This window comes from Pan troglodytes, chromosome 4 (assembly GCF_028858775.2).
Source record: "Pan troglodytes isolate AG18354 chromosome 4, NHGRI_mPanTro3-v2.0_pri, whole genome shotgun sequence".
Lineage (NCBI taxonomy): Eukaryota > Metazoa > Chordata > Mammalia > Primates > Hominidae > Pan > Pan troglodytes.
The window spans coordinates 83,256,835-83,275,584 of record NC_072402.2 but is presented as its reverse complement, the minus strand read 5'-3'; the positions used below and the strand labels follow the sequence as shown (position 1 = coordinate 83,275,584).

The 18,750-nt window shown below is 36.4% G+C and overlaps 1 protein-coding gene across 1 annotated transcript in view; it reads right to left on the bottom strand.

Annotated features, from left to right (window-relative positions):
• Positions 1-18,048, bottom strand: part of LOC134810156 (ubiquitin carboxyl-terminal hydrolase 51-like) — a 60,850-nt gene extending 42,802 nt beyond the window's left edge. The window contains exon 1 of the mRNA XM_063811809.1: positions 17,904-18,048. Within this exon, the coding sequence (XP_063667879.1) occupies positions 17,904-18,048 (145 nt within the window). The remainder of the gene's footprint in view (positions 1-17,903) is intronic.
• Between the last annotated feature and the right edge of the window lie 702 nt (positions 18,049-18,750).

The following is an 18,750-nucleotide window of genomic DNA, read 5'->3' as shown; positions in this document are numbered from 1 at the left end:
TGTTTTGGAGAAACATCTAGTCCATTCTGGAGGACAGTTATATGAGTACATTGTAACAATTCACTGTGACATGGATGTTTAGCAAATAAATAATTCCTGTGAAAGCTAAGAAAAATCCACTCATAATATCCTTAATATTGGCACAATTTGATGTGAATGGTACATATTATTTTTGACAGAAGTTTCTGTGTGTTGGACTCAACTTTGCATTGTTTATAATTTATATCTGCTTAAAACAATTAAATTTTATCACTAAATTGCATTACCCTTGCGACTTCACAGTCTCCCTCAATGGAATTCTTACCTTTCAAGTTTCAGGGAAAATGGTGCAATCAGGCTTGAAATGCCTAACATGTGGGTAGAGCGATCACAATCCCTAATTACTTGAACTCTCCCCATCTTGATTGCCAGATTTAGTGTAAAAGGGTATCCTCTCTGTCTAGGATCCATATCCATCCACTTTATGGCTCTTAACCCTTCGCATTTCTTCACAAACCTTATGTAAATTTCTTCAGCAAGCATTTCTTCACGAACCTTACGTAAAATTCTTCAGCAAGCATTTCTTCACGAACCTTACGTAAATTTCTTCAGCAAGCATTTCTTCACGAACCTTACGTAAATTTCTTCAGCAAGCATTTCTTCACGAACCTTACGTAAATTTCTTCAGCAAGCATTTCTTCACGAACCTTACGTAAATTTCTTCAGCAAGCATTTCTTCACGAACCTTACGTAAATTTCTTCAGCAAGCATTTCTTCACGAACCTTACGTAAATTTCTTCAGCAAGCATTTCTTCACGAACCTTACGTAAATTTCTTCAGCAAGCATTTCTTCACGAACCTTACGTAAATTTCTTCAGCAAGCATTTCTTCACGAACCTTACGTAAATTTCTTCAGCAAGCATTTCTTCACGAACCTTACGTAAATTTCTTCAGCAAGCATTTCTTCACGAACCTTACGTAAATTTCTTCAGCAAGCATTTCTTCACGAACCTTACGTAAATTTCTTCAGCAAGCATTTCTTCACGAACCTAACGTAAATTTCTTCAGCAAGCATTTCTTCACGAACCTTACGTAAATTTCTTCAGCAAGCATTTCTTCACGAACCTTACGTAAATTTCTTCAGCAAGCATTTCTTCACGAACCTTATGTAAATTTCTTCAGCAAGCATTTCTTCACGAACCTTATGTAAATTTCTTCGGCAAGCATTGGCTACTGTACCAAAATATGAAAATATAAGTTTGAGATAAATATATGGATCTTGCCATAATTCAGTTTATATGCTGGTAGGATAAACCAACATTAAAATATAATACAATATTAATTTGAATATATTTGTTAAAATCACCATAAAAGTACAAGGCTATTTCTACTCATTGACTTTTCACATTTATTTATTCTATCTTTATTATATGTATGGTTTCATTTCTTTACTATACAGATATGTTTAGGAGATAAACAAACTCTATTTTTTCCATCTTATAAAGAAAACATATATTTATCTCAATGGAAAAGCAAAAAAAAAAAAAAAGGACTCTTTTTAGCTATGTTCCTATTTCTCTGTTTCCCTGCAAACCACCCTTCAGACTTTCAGACTCTGTTGATCACCTTTCAATGCTTGGTTTATTACATTTTCTTTGTTTTTTCTGCAACACTCACTAGAAATCACTTTTATTACAGAAACACATGTCCTATAATTTTCTGTCTGTGAGCATTGCAAGATTTTGTTTATATAAAATCCCAGCATATTAGATGTAATGCTATTTTTTTGTTTTTAACCCAAGAAATTTCAATAAAAATAGCATAATAGAAAATTAAAATAGATATAACTCAGATCAACTCGAAATTATATTAAAAATTAAAGTACTTGCAAAGCTTCAGCAGAAAAGAAATGACATAAGGAAAAAAAATTGTATTACTATTAGCCAAATATTTAAAACCAATTGTGGAATGATAAAAACCTCTTTCAAATTCTACTTTAACTATCACCATAATTTAAAACATCTGATGGCTACGAATGGTGGCTCATGCCTCTAATCCCAACAACTTTAGAAGGCCAAGGCAAGAGGATCACTTGAGTCCAGGAATTTGAAACCAGCCTTGGCAACAGACCCCATCTCTACAAAAAAAAAAAAAATTTAAAAATAGCTGGGAGGGGACAGGGTGCACCTGTTGTGGTCCCAGCTACTCAGGAGGCTGAGGTGGGAGGATCACTTAAGCCTAGGAGTTTGAGGCTGCAGTGAATTATGGTGGCACCACTGCACTCCAGCCTAGTTGACAGAGTGAGATCATCTCAAATAAATACATAAATAAAATAAAACATTTGCCCATTAACCCTTGGAAACAATCCTTTCTTCTTTTATGTGTTTGCATGTATGCATATGTGTGTGCATTGTGTGTGTATGTGTGTGTGTTGTATACCATAGTGGCCTCTATTTTTAATAGTTGATAGGTGCATAAACTTTGGTGTTAGCTCCCCTAGTGAAACAAGTATTACGTCACATTTTGCCACACATTTTCTAAGAATGTTTAAGGTTCAATGTTTTTATCTGAGAATAAAGATAAGATATATATTAATTCTACTAGAGTATTGCTAAAAATAAGCTCTCAAAAATGGCAATTTTTATTTTTACAATGATTAGGGTTTTTTAAAATATAATTTGTATTAATAATATTAACAAAAATTGAAATACCCTTAAACCTATGTTTTTCTGTTGGAAATGTTGTGGTTTTATTTCCCAGATATTTAGACCTTGGATCTTAGTGCTCTAGGGAAGGTTATGATAGTTGTGATAGAGACAGGAGAAAGCCAAATGCCGCCCAGGTCATTGTGCACAGGGGGCTTGCTTAAGCATGCACGTTGTGAAAAATTCAATCTCTTAACACATGTGCGGTAAGGGAAAGAAATCAATGTGGAGTGGCTCAGACTAAAAGCCCACCTGTGCAGTGGGAGAATGGCGTGGAGCCACCGGGAATTCGCACCTTATGCAGTGGGGAGGAGCCTGGCCTGTTGAGCTCCTTGGTGGTGGCCTGGTATTCAACCTGTGAGGTGGGAGGCTGTTGGCAGGACCCCCTCTTTTTTTTGCTGAGCACTTTCTTTTAATAAATTCTGTTCTCCTAACCTTTCAACGTGTCCATGTGTCTAATTTTTCCTGGTCATGAAGACAAGAATGAAGATTTTAGCTAAACTAAGGAGCAAAAAATCCTGCATCATTTGCACCATAAATAAAAGAAATAAAAGTAACCATTTTTATAGGGAGGAATAAAAGTGAGAATTGAGACATAGATAAATTCTGCTTATTATTATCATCATCATTATTTTGTGAGAAAACCAGGTCCCACACAGCAGAGATGAGTATCAGTGGAAAGGAGGTAATGAAGTACTGATATATCATGTAGATTAAGGTGAAATATTCAAGGAAGACTGTATGCCTTCTCTACCTGCCTTTTGAACCCCTTGAGAGAGACAATGAGCCAATAGGTATATTGTGTGTGTTAGAAAAGAAACTATGCTTAAAATAATGGCTTAGTATGTATAGAAGTGAATCACTAGAACTGGCTGTATACCATGTCTAGGAAGTGATGTAGCATATTTAGGACAAGCAATCAAACATAGCACTCCTCACACTATCCCTCTCCTCTTATGTGGTTTAGAAAAAATCCAGAAGTCCTCACAAGTACCAAGTATATGATGTAACAGGCATCTGGATTTGAGGTTAAGAAACTCAATTTCATAACTGTATGAAAGGGTGAGGTAAACTACCAGCGTAAGCTGAAAGTAGATAGTCTAAGCCAACGGCAAGAGTTAAGACTCAAATGATCTGTATTGCTAATGGTATCTGAGATAAGGGAAAATGATTAAGAAGGAGACAACTAGGAACTAACATACTAAGAACACTTGCTTTGAGGTGAACTAATTGCAGAAACTATAGCTGTCACTTTATCGGAAATGACCTGTTGTCTAATGAAATCTCAGATTATCTTCAATGTGGCCAAGGACTGGATTTACATCCTATCATTTTGTGATATTTGACAACTTATTTATACTGAGAGTAAGGAAGATTCTTTACCTGTAATATGAAAGAAGTAATTTGTACTTTTCTCCAAGATGGCAGATTAGAGGCTTTTAGTGTGCCTTCGCCACTTGGAAATAGCAAAATAGTGCATAAAGATAAACTCTGTGAGCTTTAATTCAAGAAAAAAAATGGGAATCTGCCAGAATCATGAAGGATACCCAAGGTCCCAGGGAGAAGAATGCAGGCAAATAGCCCCCATGGTGACTTCCAGATGATAAAAGTGACTGAAGCCCCTGTATGTGAGAGAGGCAGATAGCTTTCCTCTGCAACTTACCTTTCCACAGGGGATCCTAGTAACTCAGGCCAAGGAACAGCAAGCACTTTGTTTCTCCTAATCCCTATGGCTAACTTAAGGAAAGGGTTGGAGGTGTCATAAGGGAAAGACATCAGAAAAAGCTGCAGGCATTTTCTGAGACTCAGGACCCAGAGCAGAATGCCATTTTTAATGTGGGTTCACACAAAGTCAGCCATTCTTTGGCGACCCAGCAGAGTGAGCATGCAGCCATTTTAGTCTTTTGCCAGAGATTGGAGTGCCTGCTCTGGAGTGGTATAGGTGTTTTCACAGCCAGAACTCCAGAAAATGCATCATTAGTGAGTGTTGGAATTGTGCTCACCCCTTCCACGGGCCTGAGGTGGGAAAAGAGCTGCTACAGCTGCAGTTTCTCCTGGACAATGAGAATTGCAGCCAAGGCCAGCTTGGAAACCTGGAACAGGTCTACTCCCTTAAGATTGTGGTGCTCTTCTGCTCCACCTACAGACAGAAATCCAGGCATTAGAATCACCTGCTTGCATGGAACAATAGCCTGAGCCACCCCACCTTTCATGGACATAAATCATGGTGCAGCAGGGCACTCTGTGCTTCATGCCAAGGCAGATCTCCAGGCATTCAGAGAACCTGCTCACCTAGTTCAGCAGCCTAAGCCATGCCACCCTTCCTGGGCACAGATCCTGGGTCAGTGGGTCCATCTCCACTTCATGACCAAGCAGAACTCCAGGCATTTGAAGCATCTGCTCACTTGATCAGCAACCAGAACAGCACCACCTTTCCTGTGCATAGATCATGGTGCGGTGGAGCCCTCTGCTCAAAGCCCAAGCAGATCTCCAGGCATTCAAAGTATGTGCTTGCCCATATTAACACTCCACCATTCCTATGCAGAGTTTCAAGTGCAGGTGGGGCCCTCTCTGCCCCATACCTGGGCAGATCTCCAGGCATTTGGAGAACCCACTCTCCTGTATTAAGAATATAGGCCACCCCTATCACCATGCAGATAACTTGGGGCTGAGGAGGTTTTCCAGCTCTACACCTAGACTCACCTGTGGTCACTTGGTGGTCACTTACTGGATTCTCCCTCAATGCTCATGCTTGTGTTTGCCATCAAGGGACCTGTAGGCAAACATATGCCATCTGGCCCTGCTCAACTTGCCCCATATCCCCAGGGCTGAGAAGGGCCCTCAAACCACTGTGCACTCCATGAATCAGCCTGAGTTCACAGAAAGTTTCTCCCAGTAAACAAGGATCAGGTACATACCCAGCCTTCTTGGTAACAGGACTCTTACCCATAAGCCCAATCTAACTGCAGAGATCATTATAAATCCTACCGACAGAAGCACACAGGTTGTAAAAGCAAAGCCAAAAGATCATACCCAGCTTTCTCTGTAGTCAAACACCCTAAGGAGAGGGAAAACCAGGTAGGAAAAGAAGAAAATAAATAATGAAGGGAAAGAAAGAAAAATTCTACTCAACATAAAAATTATTGCAAAACTTAGAAGTGTCAGCATCTCCAGATGAGAAGGAACCAGAACAAGAATTCCAGCACCATGAAGAATATGAATGTAGTGACAACACCGGAGGATCACACTAGTTCTCCAGCAATGATCCCTGACCAAAATATAACTCAGAAATGACAGATAAAGTATTCAAACCGTGGATTGCAAGAAAGCTCAATGAAGTCAAAGGAAAGGTTGAAAATCAACATTAAAAAAACTTCTATAGCAATCCAGATAATGGAGGAAAAGATAAACATCTTAATAGTAAATCAACTAAAGCTTATGGAACTGAATAACTCACTTAAGGAATTCCAAAATATAATTGACAGCTTTATCAATAGCCTGGACCATGTAGAGGAAAGAATTTCCGAGCATTCAGAGCAATAATTCAAAATAAATCAGTCAGACAGAAATAAAAATAATTTTTAAAAATGAACACAGTCTTCAGAAAATATGGGATTCTGTAAAGTGGTTAAACCTACCAATTAATTGACATTCCTAAGAAAGATGAAGAAAAAGAAAACATCCTGGAAAATATATTTGAGGAAATAATTCAAGAAAATTAAGAACATTTTCCTAATTTTGCTAGAGAGGTAGACATCCAGATACAAGAAATCTAGAGAACACCTGTGAGATACTATAAAAACAAACTTCATCAAGACATATATAGTCACTAGACTGTCCAAGGTCAATGCTAAAGAAAAAGAAATTAAACGCAGCTAGAGAAAAATGTTAAATAATATTCAAAGGGTACCCCTAAGGCTAACGGCAGATGTCTCAGCAGAAAAATTACAAGCCAGGCAAGATTATGGTCTTATTTTCAACATTCATAAAGAAAAGCAATTCTAACCAAGAATATTATATCCTACCAAACTAAGCTTCGTAAGTGAAGGAGAAAATAATCTTTCCCAGGCAAGTAAACACTAAGTGAATTCATTACCACTAGATCAATCTTACAAGATATTCTTAAGGAAGTTCTAAATGTGGAAAGGAAAGAATGATACCTGCTACCACAAAAATATACTTAAATACATACCCCACAGACCCTACAAAGCAACCAAACAATAGAAACTACAAAGTGACCACCTAATAACTTCATAATATGATCACAACCTCATATATTAATATTAATCTTGAATTTAAATGGTCTAAACACCCCCCACTTAAAAGGCATAGAGTGGCAAGTTGAATTAAAATCATAAGACCCATCCATCTGCTGTTTTTAAGAGTCCCCTCTCCCACGTAATGACACCCATGGCTCAAAGTAAAGGTTGGAGAAAGTCTGCCATGCAAATGGAAAACAAAAAAGAGCAAGATCACTATTCTTACATCAGATAAAACAGAATTTAAAGAAACCAACAACGGTAAAAAAGGACAAAGTAGGACATCACATAATAATAACTGGTTCAATTCAACAAAAGACTTAATTATCCTAAATATAATGCAACCAATATTGAAGCACTAAAATTTATAAAACAAGTAATTCTAGTCCTTTGAAAAGACTTAGACTACCACGCAATAATAGTGGGGAACTGTACAACCACAGTGACAGTGTTAGATCACTGAGGCAGAAAACTAACAAAAAAAATCTGGACTTAAATCCAACTCTTGACCAACTGAATCTACTAGATATGTACAGAATACACCATCCAACCACCACAGAATACACATTCTTCTCATCTACACACAGAGCCTACACTAAGATCAACCACATGCTCAACCATTAAGCAAGGCTCAATAGATTAAAAAATAAAGATTACACCAACCATTCTCTCAGATCATGGTGGAATAAATATAGAAATCAATACCAAAGATATCTCTGAAAATCACGCAATAACTTGAACATTAAACAACTTGCCCCTAAATGGCTTTTGGCAAACAATGAAATTGAGGCAGAAATCAATACATTCTTGGAAATAAATAAAAACAGGAACACAACATACCAAATCTCTAGGACGCAGGGTAATCAGTATTAACAGAAAAGTTTGTCATGCTAAATGCCTTCCTTAAAAAGTTGGAAAGGTCTCAAATTAATAATCTAACATTACACCTACAGAAGGTAAACAACCAAACTTACCCCAAATGTAGCAGAAGGAAAGAGATAAGTAAGATCTGAGTAGACAAGAACAAAAATTGAAACCCAAAAATTCACACAAAGAATCAATGAAATCAAACGTGATACTTTAAAAGTATATACAAGATTGACAACGACAGCTAGATTAACAAAGAAAACAAAAAAGAAAACCCAAATAAGAGCAATCAGAAATGACAAAGGTGACATTATAACTGATCCTACAGAAACACAAAAAAGATCTTCAGAGACTAATATGAACTCCTCTATGGAGAAAAACTAGAAAATCTGAGGAAATGGATGAATTTCTGGAAACACACAAGTAACACATCTGTACATGTGCCCCTGAATCTAAAATAAAAGCTGAAATTATTGAAAAAAAAGAAAGAAATAATTAGCTCAAAAACCTTGAGATAAAAATATTAATTGAATAAACAGTGTCAATTCATTTAGCAAACATTATATAATTGAAAACATCAGTACATTCGAACAGAGATAAGGCTAGCGTGATGAGGTAAAATAAATTATGACTTTAAGGATTATTAGGAGTTAGCTCGGTCAATACAAAGCGTGGGCTGAAAAGAAGCTTTCTAGGAATGTAAAACAGAATAAAGATACCAGAGTTTAATGCATTATGATATGCCATTAATTTAATAGAATTGTGCAGAGAATTCAGGGTATTAGAGAGATTGCAGTTGTATGTAGGAGCTTTGGTTCTCAGACTAGAGAAAACTCATAATTAGACATATTAGGTAAATTAGCCAACGTTATACAACTATGTCATATTCCAATACTGGATGATAAAGTTACCTTATTAACCTTGAAGTGTGATTGCCTTTATTAATACTCTTGGGCCTGATAGTAGATCTCCAATGTTTAGAAATTTATGAGACAAAATCTTGATGCCATATTTTTATTAATATGCTTGGAGCTCTTGGCAAGGTGTCTTAGTGTCCATAGAGTCTAAGTGATGAATAACCCTAGGCTTACAGCACTTCTGGTCAGATGTGTATCTTCTATTCTCTATGAATTTAAATTACCCTCTGTTGGACTACAGAAAACAATTATTCCTAAGTTAAATTAAATCCCTCCAACAATTTTTTAATTAAAAAAAAATTCTATATCTGATCCTTTCTTCATATATCACATACTATCCCCCTACTCCAAAACAGAAGATCTCTCATGCAGGCTTGAGCAATAATGTCTTCCACTCCTCGTTTATTATAATTTGTTTTCTTAAAGCAACTAGATTGCATCTTTAAAAATACCAATCAGACAATCTTCTCTCTCTCTTTCTAAATGCCTCCTTGGCCTTCCAGCCTACCAGGAATAAAAGCCAAAATTCTTCCTGTTACCCACTGTGCCCTTCATAATTTGTTTTCTCATCTCTTAAATTCTCCCACTGGTTTATTTTTCTCCAGACCTAGTAGACATCTTGCTGCTCCTTAAACACATAAGGCATGATCTGTCAGCAGGGTCTTTGCACTTGTTCTTCAGACTTCTGGAAACGGTTTTCTCTAAGATATTCCAACATGTTCTCTTTTACCTTTAATCACATCTCAAACTCGTACCACTTCAGAGATAGATTTCTTTATCATCTCACCTAAAAATGCACCCTTTGCGTATCTTCTTCCTTTATTGTAGATGACAACATGCGCTAATTTGCATCTCCTCAATGTTTGCGATATCCATAATTCTAAAAGAGAAAGAAATAAAGAAAATATGATGGTAGAGAGAGAGAGAGCTAAACTAAATAAAAGCATTGAGTGAATAACACTAGCATTTTTGAACTATATTCTTTTATTGGGAGTGAGTAAACTAGGAATCAGGATAGACAAGTTTAGTAGTTTCCTGGCAGAAATTTATTATGTTTAATGTTACAGTTATTTAACTTCATGCATTGATGAAAGAGTTGGCAAAGGTTCCTGGCCCATACACAATGTTCCAAAAAAAATTGATAATAAAATGTTACTCAATTACTTTTTTTATTAGACCCATGGAAACTATGCCATTTTAGCAGTCCATGGTCATATTAAAAAGTAGAAGTTATCATATTTAATGATTATATATATACGTGTGTAGTTTGCAGTTTGTTTTTTGTTTTGGTTGTGGTAATACGTTTATATTTTAGTTCCTAGAAAAAAAAAAAAAAGCCTGGGTAACTAATTATTTCCTGTTAACATTCTACTATATCAGCATACCCAATTTTTAGAAAACAGAGTAATCATAGTCTTAGGTTACTGTCTAAAGCAATTCTTCAAATTATGAATTATTAACTTAGAAAATCTTTCCATCCATAGTACAGAATTATGCCAGTGGGTGAACCTTGAATACAGGTGTGACCCACTTTATAATCAGCAAAGTAAGTACATTTTAAAAGACTATTTACATATATGGAGACTAAAGGGAGGTTTATTTAGATAGCATAACGTATAAATGCAACTAATTTTTAATCTATCTATATATAATAGATGGACACAAAACATACATCAATTGCATCAATGAAATACAGTCAAGCATATAATTTTGTTTACACATTTCCTAAATTTTAACTTCTCATTTATTTACCTTTAAGCCCTTCAAATTTTTCCCATGGGTAAAAGTAGGACGTTTAATGGCCCCGTTCTCTCCTGATTTTCTTTTTGCTTTTTATTGTATATTAATAGTCTCAAATTATTAAAAATTATTTGATTGATATTTCAATCGTTTTTAAAGCAGACTTATCTTAATTTAAAAATTTTGTTGATTACCTTTATTTTTCCGTTGTTTTTTTGCAGAATTTCTGGGATATTACAAAAATCAATTTTCTCATACAAGCTTATTGATTTTTTTCAACTTACATAAACATATTTTTTCTGTCTTTACACATACTTTATATTTTATATGTAAATTTTAAAATGAAAACACCTTCAATGTCAGACATAACATTAGACATAATTCTGCTTACACCAAAGAAAAACAATTAAATACAGTTAATGTCCTATTGTAGCCCAAAGGAACACACACACAAACGCACACACACACAGACAAAACAGTCTATGTCTATTTACCTGTTTTATTAATCTGTTCTCATACTGCTGGTAAAGACATACCTGAGACTGAGTAATTTACAAAGAAAAAGAGATTTAATGAACTCACAGTTGCAAATGACTGGGAAAGCTTCAGAATCATGGCAGAAGGTGAAAGGCACGTTACATGGTGGCAGGCAAGAGAGAATGAGAGGCAAGCAAAAGAGTTTTTCCCTTATAAAACCATCAGATCTTGTGAGACTTATTCACTACCAACAGAACAGCATGGGGTAAACTGCCCCTGTGATTCAATTATCTCGCAGGGTGTCCTTTCCACAATATGTGGGAATTATGGGAGCTACAATTCAAAATGAGATTTGAGTGGGGACACAGCCAAACCATATCACACATGTTGAGTAATTAAAGAATGAGTCAACAGATTTTCAAAGTCCATGTTATTCACAAAAATATTTAATTTCAGAAAATTAAGAATGTTCTACTTTTAGAAAGAATACCCTAACATACGATCTCCAGTATAGTTCATTGATCACATACAATTTTAAATATATTTCAATACGTTTTTAGAAAAGGTAGTGATACTTTTCTTTATATTTGATACAGAAATTTGTATACTTTCTAAAGGTAACCTTGAAATAAAAAACCTGAAAGCAAAAATAATAAAAATCTTTGAAGGTGAGACTCTTATCAAGTTTATGTCCTCCAATCCAAGATGGCAACTTTACCTTGTGTGTGTATAGAGTAGTATATTGCAGTATACAAAAATTGAAATCCATTAAAACATTGGAATATCAAATGCAGGTGCATTTTTGATAAACACATGAGAAATCAGTCAGATAAAATCACTACTATTTACTCATGGAATTATTTTTTTAACTTTTAAGTTCAGAAGTATATGTGCAGCATGTGCAGTTTCATTACATAGGTAAATGTGTGTCATGGGGGATGGTAGTACAGACTATTTCATCACCCAGGCAATAAACCCAGTATCCATTAGTTATTTTTCCTGCTTCTCTCCCTCCTTTACCCTCCACCCCCTAACAGGCCCCAGTATATGTGGATCCCCTCTATGTGTCCATGTATTCTCATCATTTAGATCCCATTTATGAGTGAGAAACATGTGGTATTCGGTTTTCTGTTCCTGTGTTAGTTTGTGAAGGGTAAGGTCCTCCAGCTCCATCCATGTCCGTACAAAGGACGTGATCTCGTTCTTTTTTATGGTTGCATAGCATTCCATTATGTATGCTTACCACATTTTCTTCATCCAGTCTATCATTAATGGGCATTCGGACTGATTCCATGTCTTTGCTATTGTGAATAGTGCTGCAATAAACCTACACGTGCATGTGTATTTATAATAGAACAATTTATATTCCTTTGGGAATATACCCAGTAATGGGATTGCTGGTTCTAATGGTATTTCTGTCTTTAGGTCTTTGAGGAATCTCTACAACTTCTTCCACAATGGTTGAACGAATTTACACTCCCACCAATAGTATAGAAGTGTGCATTTTTATCCAAAATCTCCCCAGTGTCTGTTATTTTTTGACTTTTTATCATAGCCATTCTAATTTGCGTGAGGTGGTGTCTCACTGTGGTTTTGATTTGCATTTCTCTAATGATCAGTGATGTTGAGCTTTTTGTCATATATTTGTTGGTCACATGTATGTCTTCTTTTGAGAAGTGTCCATTCATGTGCTTTGCCCACTTTTTAATGGGGTTGTTTTATTTGTTGTAAATTTGTTTAAGTTCCTTATAGATGCTGGATATTAAATCTTTGTCAGATTCATAGTTTGCAATTTTTTTTCTCCTATTCGGTAGGTTGTCTGTTTACTTTGTTGATAGTTTTTTGTTGTTGGGTAGAAGCTCTTTAATTAGATCCCTTTTGTCAATTTTTGCTTTTGTTATTATTGCTTTTGGCATCATTGTCCTGAAGTGTTTTCCAGTTCCTGTGTTCAGAATGGTATTTTCTAGGTTATTTTACAGGATTTTTATAGTTTGGGGTTTTTGTATTTAAATCCCTAATACACCTTGAGTTGATTTTTGTATATGGTATAAGGGAAGGGTCCAGTTTCAGTCTTCTACATATGGATAGCCAGTTATTCCAGCACCATTTACTGAATGGGAAATCATTTCCTCACTGCTTGTTTTTAACAATTTTGTTGAAGATCAGATGGTTGTAGGTGTACAGCCTTATTTCTGAGCTCTGTGTTCTGTTTCATTGGTCTGTGTGTCTATTTTTGTACCAGTATCCATGCTGTTTTAGTTACTGCAGCCCTATAGTATAGTTTGAAGTGAGGTAGCATGATTTCTCCAGCTTTTTTCTTTTTTAACTAGGATTATCTTGGCTATTAGGGCTCTTTTTTGCTTTTATATGAATTTTAAAATGAATTTTTCTAGTTTTGTGAGTAATGCAGTTCGTAGTTTTGTAGAAATAGCATTGAACCCACAAATTGCTTTAGGAATTATGGCCATTTTAATAATATTAATTTTTTTCTCTCCATGAGCATGGAATGTTTTTCCATTTGTTTGTGTCATCTATGATTTTTTTAGCAGTGTTTTCTAATTCTCGTTGTAGAGATCTTTCACCTCTGTGCTTGGCTGTATTCCCAGGCATTTTGTTCTTTTGTGGGTAATTGTAAATGGGGTTGCATTTCTGACTTGGCTTTTAGCTTGGCTGTTGTTGGTGTATAGCAATGCTAGTGATTTTTGCACATTGATTTTGTATCCTGTAACGTAGCTGAAATTGCTTATCAGCTCAAGGAGCTTTTGAGCAGAGACTACGGGAATTTCTAGATACAGAATCATTTCATCTAAAAACAGGGACAGTTTTACTTCTTCACTTTCTGTTTGGATGCCCTGTATTTATTTATTTATTTATTTTTGAGATGGAGTCTTGCTCTGTCACCCAGGCTGGAGTGCAGTGGCCTGATCTCGGCTCACTACAAGCTCCGTCTCCTGGGTTCATGCCATTCTCCTGCCTCAGCCTCCCAAGTAGCTGGGACTACAGGCACCCTCCACCGCGCCTGGCTAATTTTTTGTATTTTTAGTAGAGATGGGGTTTCTCCATGTTGGCCAGGCTGGTCTTGAACTCCTGACCTCGTGATCCGCCCGCCTCGGCCTCCCAAAGTGTTGGAATTACAGGCGTGAGCCACCATGCCCAGCCAATTGTGTCCTTTGATGCATACGATTTTTAAATTTTGATAATGCCCAGTTTATGTATTTTTTCTTTTATTGCTTATATTTTTGTATTTTTGGTTTCATATGAGGCACAGAGCCCTTAAACAACAGGAGCCCATCCTCTGGCACAAGTTCAGATTCCCAAGGAGACTGCCCTCAAACCACTAGAACCAACCCAAACTTGCGCCTCACTGGGTATTGCCCTTGGTCCCTGACTTGTTTTTTTGAGACAGAGTCTTGCTCTGTCACCCAGGCTGGAGTGCAGTTGTGCCATCTCGGCTCACTGCAAGCTACGCCTCACGGGTTCACGCCATTCTCCTGCCTCAGCCTCCTGAGTAGCTGGGACTATAGGCACCCTCCACCACGCCTGGCTAATTTTTTGTATTTTTAGTAGAGACAGGGTTTCACCATGTTAGCCAGGATGGTCTTGATCTCCTGACCTCGTGATCCACCCGCCTCGGCTCCCCAAAGTGCTGGGATTACAGGTGTGAGCCACCCCACCTGGCCTGATTGCCCTTTATTTTTGTATCTTTCCTGACTGCTTTTGTCAAGACTGCCAATATTATGTTGAATAGGAATGGTGAGAGAGGGCATCCTTTTCTTGTGCTGGTTTTCAAGGGAAATGATTCCAGGTTTTGCCCTTTCACTACGATGTTGGCTGTGGGTTCGTTATAGATGGCTCTTATTATTTTGAGGTATGTTCCTTTAATATTTAGTTTGTTGAGAATTTTTTACATGAAGTGATGTTGAATTTTATTTAAAGCCTTTAAATAAAGGCTTTAAGAACTTTATTTAAAGAACTTTATTTAAAGTTCTGATTATGTAATGAATCACATTTATTGATTTGCATATGTTGAGACAATCTTGCATCCTAAGGACAAAGCCTACTTGATCATGCTGGATTAGCATTTTAATGGGATGCTGAATTTTGTTTGCTTGTATTTTGTTGATGAATTTTGCATCAATGTTAATCAGGGATGTTTTCCCCTAAATTTTATTTTTTCATTGTTGTGTCTCTTACATGTTTCTGTGTTACGATGATACTGGCCTCATAGAATGAGATGGAGAGGAGTCCCTTCTCCTCACTTTTTTGAAATAGTTTCAGTATGAATGGTTCCAGCTCTCCTTTGTAAATATGGTAGAATTTGGATGTGGATCCATTTGGTTCTGGGCTTCTTTTGGTTTGTAGGCTATTTTTTTACGGATGCAATTTTGGAGTTCATTTTTGGTCTGTTCAGGATTCAACTTCTTCCTGCTTCAGTATTGGGAGGATGTATGCATCCGGGAATTTATCCATTGTTTCTAGATTTTCTAGCTTGTGTGCATAGAAATGTTCATAGTATTCTTGGATGGTTATTTGTGTTTTTGTGGGGATCAAGGGTAATATCCCTTTTGTCATTTTTAATCATTTTTATTTGGATCCTCTCTCTTTACTTCTTTATTAGTTTAGCTATCAATTTATCTATCTCATTTTTTTTTCAAAAAATTATCTCCTGGATTCGTCAATCTTTCGAATTTTTTTTATTGTTTTTGTCAATCTTCTACAGTTCAGCTATTATCTTCTAATAGCTTTGGGATTTGTTTGCCCTTGATTCTCTAGTTCTTTTATTTGTCATGTTAGGTTATTAACTTGAGATCTTTCTAATTGTTTAATGCAAGCATTTGTTACTATACATTTCCCTCTTCATAGTGCCTTAGCTGTGTCCCAGAGATTATGGTATATTTTATCTATGTTTTTATTAGTTTCAGAGAACTTCATGATTTCTCCTTTAATTTAATTATTTACCCAAAATTCATTCAGGGACAGGTTGTTTAATTTCCATGTAATTGTACAGTTTTGAGTGATTTTCCTAATCATGATTTTCAATTTTTTTTTTTTTTTTTTTTTTTTTTGCTGTTGTCCAAGAGAGTGGTTGTTATGATTTCAGTTCTTTTGCATTTACTGAGGATTATTTTATGTCTGATTGTGTGATTGATTTTAGAGTACGTTAAATGTGCTAATGGGAAAAATGTATATTCTGCTGGTTTTGGGTGTAGAGTTCTCTGGATAACTATCAGGTCCATTTGGTTTCTTGCTGAGTTCGGATCCTAAGTATCTTGTTAATTTTCTGCCTTAGTGTTCTGTTTAACGCGTCAGTGAAGTGTTGAGGTCTCCCACTATTACTGTATGGCAATCTAAGTCTCTTTGAAGGTCTCTAAGAACTTGCTTTATAAATCTGGGTGCTCCTGTGTTGTGTGCATATATATATATATAATTTTTAGCAGTGTTTTCTAATTCTCATTATAGAGATCTTTCATCTCTGTGCTTGGCTGTATTCCCAGGCATTTTGTTCTTTTGTGGATAGTTGTAAATGGAATTGCATTTCTGACTTGGCTTTTAGCTTGGCTGTTGTTGGTGTATAGCAATGCTAGTGATTTTTGCACATTGATTTTGTATCCTGTAATGTAGCTGAAATTGCTTATCAGCTCAAGGAGCTTTTGGGCAGAGACAATGGGAATCCTTAGCATATATATATATATGTATATATGTATATATATGTGTGTATATATATATGTATATATATGTGTGTGTATATATATGTATATATATATGTGTGTATATATATGTATATATATGTGTATATATATGTATATATATATGTGTATATATGTATATATGTATGTATGTATATGATAGTTAGGTCTTCTTGTGGAACTGAACTTTTTACCGTTGTGTATTTCCCTTCTTTGTCTTTTTTTAATCTTTGTTGGTTTAAAGTCTGTTTTGTCTGAAATTAAGACTGCAACCCTTGCTTTTTTCTGTTTTTCTTTTGCTTGGTAGATTTTCTTCCATCTCTCCATTTTGAGCCTGTGGGTTTCCCTGCAGGTAAGATGGGTCTCTTGAACACAGCATATCATTAGATCATACTTCTTTATCCAGCTTGCCACTCTTTTTGCCTTTTGATTGGTGTATTTAGCCTATTTATATTCAATGTTAGTATTGATATTTGTGAATTTGATCCTGTCATCATGTCGTTAGCTAGTTCATATGCAGGCTTGTTTGTGTGGTTGCTTCATAGTGTGACTGGTCTGCATACCTAAATGTGTTTTCGTAGAAACTGGTAACAGTCTTTCCTTTTCATATTTAGGGTTTCTTTCAGGACCTCTTATAAGGTAGGTCTGATGGTAACACATTTACTCACCATTTTCTTCTCTGAAAAAGATCTTATTTGTCCTTCAATTGTGAAGCTTAATTTGGCCAGATATGAAATTCTTGGTTGGAATTTCTTTCCTTTAATTATATTGAATAAAGGGCCCCAGTCTCTTCTGGCTTTTAGGGTTTCCACTGAAAGGTTTGTTGCTGGTCTGATAGACTTCCCTTTGTAAGTGATCTGTTTTTCTAGCTGCCCTTAACATTTTTTATTTTATTTCGACCTTGACGAATCTGATGATTATGTGTCTTGGGGATGATCTTTTTGTGAAGTATTTTTCAGGGATTCTCAGCATTTCCTGAATTTGAATGTCAGCTTCCCTAGCTAGGTTGAGGAAGTTCTCATGGATAATATCCTGAAATATGTTTTCCAAGTTTATTCTATTTTTCCCATCTCTTTTATGGATGCCAATGAGTCATAGGCTTGGTCTCTTTACATAATCCCATTTTTCACAGAGGTTTTGTTCATTCCTTCTTCAAATCTGAGATTTTTTCTTCAGATTGTTTTGTTCTGCTGTTAATGCTTGTAATTGCATTATAAAATCTTTGTAGTTTGTTTTTCAGCTTTATCAGGTCAGTTATGTTGTTTTATATACTGACTATCTTGTCTGTCCGCTTCTGTGTCTTTTTATTGTGATTCTTAGCTTCTTTATATTGATTTTCAACATTCTCTTGAATCTTGATGGTCTTCATTCCTATTTCTGTTCCTGTTCTGAAACCTATTTCTGTCACTTCAGCCATCTTAGCCCAGTTAAGAACCCTTGCTGGAGAACTAATGCTCTTGTTTGGAGAAAAAGAAGACACTCTGGCTTCTTCAGTTGTCAGAGTTCTTGTGCTTTATCTTTATCATCTTTGTGGGCTTATCTTCCTTCGCTCTTTGAAGTTGCTGTCCTTTGGGTGGGTTTTTATTTCTTTTGATCCTATTTAATGACCTCAGGGATTTGATTGTTGCATAAGGTGGGTTTAGTTGACTGGCTTCATTTTGGGAGGATTTTAAGGGACCAAGCCTCAGTTCAGGACTCCTGGACTGCATGCTCTAACTCTGGGGGACTTGTATCACCTCTGCCCTGCTCCCCTCCTGCTTAGTTCTATAGCTTCTCAATGTAATGAACCTGCTATGCTGGAAGAGCCCAGGTGCTTCCAGACTACTCATCACAACACTGTGATGGGTGATGCCACCCAAGGCACTTTATAGATTACTGGCAGCAGAAATCATCCTCATTTGCATGTGCACGTAGCAGCTACAGCTGCAGCAAGGTGTTGGTGCATGCTCCTAGACTGCAGCAGGATCCTAGTGGGTGAGGGGGTGCTGGCCTTCACACAGCCGTTCACAGCAGTGGCTGGCATTGACAGCACAGCTAGGGGGATCACACCCCCTGCTTTGCTGGTAACTGTGTGCTAGTTCACGCTGGTGGTGGTGGTTGCACCCTCTGTGCATGTTCC